Source organism: Fukomys damarensis, unplaced genomic scaffold (genome assembly GCF_012274545.1).
Source record: "Fukomys damarensis isolate Sample0158 unplaced genomic scaffold, DMR_v1.0_HiC HiC_scaffold_36, whole genome shotgun sequence".
In the NCBI taxonomy this organism is placed as follows: domain Eukaryota; kingdom Metazoa; phylum Chordata; class Mammalia; order Rodentia; family Bathyergidae; genus Fukomys; species Fukomys damarensis.
This window is the reverse complement of record NW_022900948.1, coordinates 45,575,675-45,579,815: the sequence shown is the minus strand read 5'-3', so window position 1 is coordinate 45,579,815 and position 4,141 is coordinate 45,575,675. Positions and strand designations below refer to the sequence as shown.

Below are 4,141 nucleotides of genomic sequence, written 5' to 3'. Positions count from 1 at the left end.
GAGCTGCGGGAGCGCGGGGTGTGCAGGGTCCTCTGGGTGCGCGGGAGACTCGGGATGCTCCGGGCTCTTGGGGTCCTTGGTGCACGCGGGGCTCTGCGGATCCCGGGGTTGCGCAGGGCTGCTGCCCGCCTTGATGTCGGGACCTGAAAGAGGGAACAGGGTGGGCCCCGGGCAGCCCCCTGTGACCCCAAGTGTCCGCTGGGCCGCACCCACCCAGCCTCCGAGACTCAGGCCCCTGCACCCCAGCCAGGGGGACAGAAATCGGGCAGCGGAGCTCAGGCCACAGTGATGCCGGCCCCGGGAGTCCTCAGGCAGGTCTGCGGGAGAGCAGTGCACCGGAGTCACTCTCCACATACGTGAAGGACAGACCCAGGCAGCGTCCCACACCAGTGCCCGGCCAGCTGCGCCCTGCCGCCACAGCACACCTGACAGTAGGAGTGGCTGGCGGCCTCCCAGACAGTCAGCCTACCCGCCAGCCTGGGGCGGTGTGCCCAGCGACAAGTGCATTGTGAAAAAGAACCACCTGGAGATTTGGAACCAAAACCTGTAACATCTGAAAAAAATTTTTGTTTGGTTTTGTTTTTTGAGACAGGGTCTCCCTGTGTAGTTGAGACTGACCTGGAACTCACTATGTAGCCCAGGCTGGTCTCAAACTCATAGCGATCCTCCTGCCTCAGCCTCCCAAGTGCTGGGATGACAGGCGTGCACCACCACGCCTGGTTACATCTGAAATTTTTAAATTCACTGACTCGGGTGGGCTTGTGGCACCCATCTGTCATCCCAGCTCTCTGGGAGGCTGAGGCAGGAAGATTACAAGTTCAAGCCTGGCCAACTCTGCAACTTAGCAAGACCCTGTCTCAAATTTTAAAAAAAAAATTAAAGGGCTGGGGATGTAGCTCAACACCTGCTACATTCAGGACTGGGACTGCAAAACAAACACACAGCAGCCCATTACACACATCTTCCACAGGACCCAGCTGTCCCACTCCAGAGAAATAAAACCATGAGGACACGCAGGACGCCTACCTGCACAAGAGTGTGGACAGCAGCCCTTCCCCGGAGACAGCCCACACGTCCCTGGAAGTGAGCAGGAATGTTACTGTCCCCAACAAGGGACACGACACGGCCCGGAGCCGCAGCTCTGCCATTGATGGTACCGGTGCTGTCGGGGTGGGGAGCGCTGCCCTCTGGGATGTGGGCTTCACTGTCTGACCTGCTCACGGGCGGAACAGGCAAAGGGCCTGGAACTGGCTGCTATCCTCCTGCCTCAGCCTCCCCAGTGCACCACTGCACCTAACCCTAAGGACTGAGATTAGGTTTTAAAAACGGCAACTCTGAGGCTGGAGATTTAGCTCAGCGGTGCCACACCTGCCTCGAAAGCACAAGGTCCTGACTTTGATCTAGGCACTGGAAAATAAATAAAATAAAAACAGCAACTCTAAAATGGGGCGTGGTGGCACATGCCACGAGTTCAAAGGCAGCCTTGGCTACACAGCGAGATACTGTCTGGAAAACACAAGAACAAATAAATCGATCTCAGCCCAGCGTGGTTACGCACACCTGTGACCCCGGCACACTGGGAGGCTGAGGCAGGAGGCTCGCCAGTTCCAGCCCAGCTTGGGCAACTTAGAGAGACCCCAACTCAAAATAAAAACTAAAAAAAAAAGGCTGAGGATGTTGCTTAGAGCAAAGACCCTGGGTTTGCTCCAAAGTACTGCAAAATAAAGGAATGAACTCTTGACACAAAACAGATAACTCTTACAAGCATTATGTTGGGTAAAGGGAGTCACTACCTAGAGTCACTGCTACCCGATTCCAGAAGATTAAGTTCTAGAAGGCACAGGCTATGCTGAGGGAAGGGGAGCAGGGAAGATTTACCAAGGGTGCAAGAAACCCAGGGGCGGCTTTGGATGCTCATCTGCAGCCATGACAGCTTCGTGGCTACACAATATAGTTATAAAAACACACCCTTTCAATGCGGGCAGGCTGGTGGGCTTGGATTACACCTCAAAGTGAAAACATTTTGTGGGGGACAACACAGGCCCTCACTGTGTAGTTTGGGCTGGCCTTGGACTCACCGTGTAGCTCACTGTGTCCATGCTGCCTTTGAACTCGGGGCGATTCTCCTGTCTCGGCCTCCCAAGTGCTGGATTCTGCCCCCACTCCTGGCAAAACAAAACAAAATGACAAAACTTTAAGTACTTGCAACCAGGCATGGTGGCGCACACTCCAGGACCACGCTAGGATGCGGAGGCGGGCGATCTTCACTACAGGAAGCACGCAGGGGAGAGGCTGCCAGGCCCCTGCACAAGCTCTGTGGGAGAGTCCTACTGCTGATCCCCTCCACCCCCAGCCGGATTTGAGGTTTGAGGCAGGATCTCGCTAAATTCTCTAGACTGGCCTGGAACTTCGCATCATCTGGCTTCCCCAGCAGTGGGTTTCACAGGCTGGGTGAGGTCCCCCGGGTTACAGAGGGAGCTGGGGCTCCCAGGGGGACTCAGGGACTCAGATTCTGGCAGAGGCCAGGCTCTGGCACAGGAATTCCAAGCCGGCGCCTCAGTTATTGTAACAAGCCGTGGTTTCCTGTCCCCAGGGCAAATGTTCAGCCCATGGGGATGGGAGACAGTGCGGTGGCCAAGGGTAAAAGAATCTGCGCCTCTCAGGTTCTCAACACCAAGCCCAGCGGACAATGCAGCCAAGAGAGGCCATGAGCGGACCGGGCTGGTTTGGGGGCCCTTGGGGTGGCCCCGGAGCGGGGCCGGCTCCCTGGATCGGCTAGGCTGGGAGGACAGGGTGGGGCCATTCGGAATCTGCCCCTCGGTGTCCCCCAGCCTGGGGCTCGGGCATGGGGCTGGGCACCCGGGAGCCCTGGGCAGGTGGTGCCACCCGGTCCCGAGACCCCTGGCCCCTGGGTCGCTTTGTGGGGTCCTCGTCTCCCTCCTGACCCTCAGCCCCAGGGTCCCCGTCCCTCCCTGAGCCCCAGTCCGGCCTCTGGCTGGAGCAGACCTGGTGGGGTGTGCTGTGAGGCCCCCACCTGTACAGCACCTGGACCCCCACACCCTGCAGCCACCCTGTCCCCTCTGGGGTCTCCCGTCCCCGCTCAGGGTCGCCTCCTCCCTGAGCTGGGCCCGCAGTCTCACCTGTATCCATGGCGCCTGGCCTGCCCTGCCAGCTCAGGTGTCCCCGCAGCGTCCAGTTAATAATTCACCGCTGTTTGCCAGCAGCCGCGTCCACGGGTCGGTGCCTGGTGCAGTGGGAACCCGCGGTGTGGAACCCACAGAGCAGGACCAGCTGGGGACGGGATGGAACCTCACCCAGCTAGGGACCCTGGGCACAGGGGGAGTGGCCATCTTGGCCCCAGAGCACGAGGGCCAGCGGGCCACAGGGAGTGGCTGAGTGTGTTTGTGAGAGCCGAGTGCGGATCCTCCTTCTGTACACGCAGCCCACCCAGGAAGCTAGAAATGTTGATTTTCCTGTGAAACTTCCTAAGATTTAAAATAATATGCAAGCCAGGTGTGGTGGCGCACACCTGTCATCCCAGCACTTGGGAGACTGAAGCAGGAGGATCTCCGCGCATTAGAGGCCAGCCTGGACTAAATGTCTTTAAAAAAACGAAAAGGGCCCCAGGCCAGGCGGGTTACGTACACCTATAATCCTAGCACTGGGGAGGCTGAGGCAGGAAGTTTGCCAGGAATTTGAAGCCAGCTTGGACTGTATAGCAAGACCCAAAGAAGCAATCAAACAAAACCCCAAAATCAATCAATCAGTCAATCAATCAAGGAGGTGCATGAACTTTGCCCTGAAGTGTGTCAAGGTATAGACTTGGAAACAGGCCTGACGGAATCACCCAGGAGTGCCAGGGAAACGTGTGACAGCCCGGGCAGTGCCGGCCACCAGTGGGTGGTCAGGAAACAGCCAGGAGGTCCTGGAGGTCACCCGTGCCCTGGATAGGGACAGGACCAGAAGCCCGCGGCTGCAACGCCAGGGGAGGGCAAAGAGCCGCAAGCGAAAGACGGGACCCTGCCCGGCGTAAGCAGGCGGGGGTGGGCAGGTGTACCCCAAGCATTGTGACCACAGCCCTGTCCCTTGGTACCGCGGATCGAACTCAGGACCTTGAGCTTGTGAGGCAGGCAGTGGCACC

The 4,141-nt window shown here is 58.4% G+C and overlaps 1 protein-coding gene across 1 annotated transcript in view; it reads right to left on the bottom strand.

Moving 5' to 3' along the window:
- The window catches only part of Prrt1b (proline rich transmembrane protein 1B), a 6,152-nt gene extending 2,679 nt beyond the window's left edge, over positions 1-3,473 (bottom strand). The window contains exons 1-4 of the mRNA XM_033758998.1: positions 3,141-3,473; positions 2,079-2,165; positions 1,027-1,077; positions 5-143 (exon numbers count right to left, since the gene is read on the bottom strand). Of these exons, the coding sequence (XP_033614889.1) occupies positions 5-143; positions 1,027-1,077; positions 2,079-2,165; positions 3,141-3,150 (287 nt within the window). The 5' untranslated portion in view covers positions 3,151-3,473. The remainder of the gene's footprint in view (positions 1-4; positions 144-1,026; positions 1,078-2,078; positions 2,166-3,140) is intronic.
- Positions 3,474-4,141: the final 668 nt, after the last annotated feature.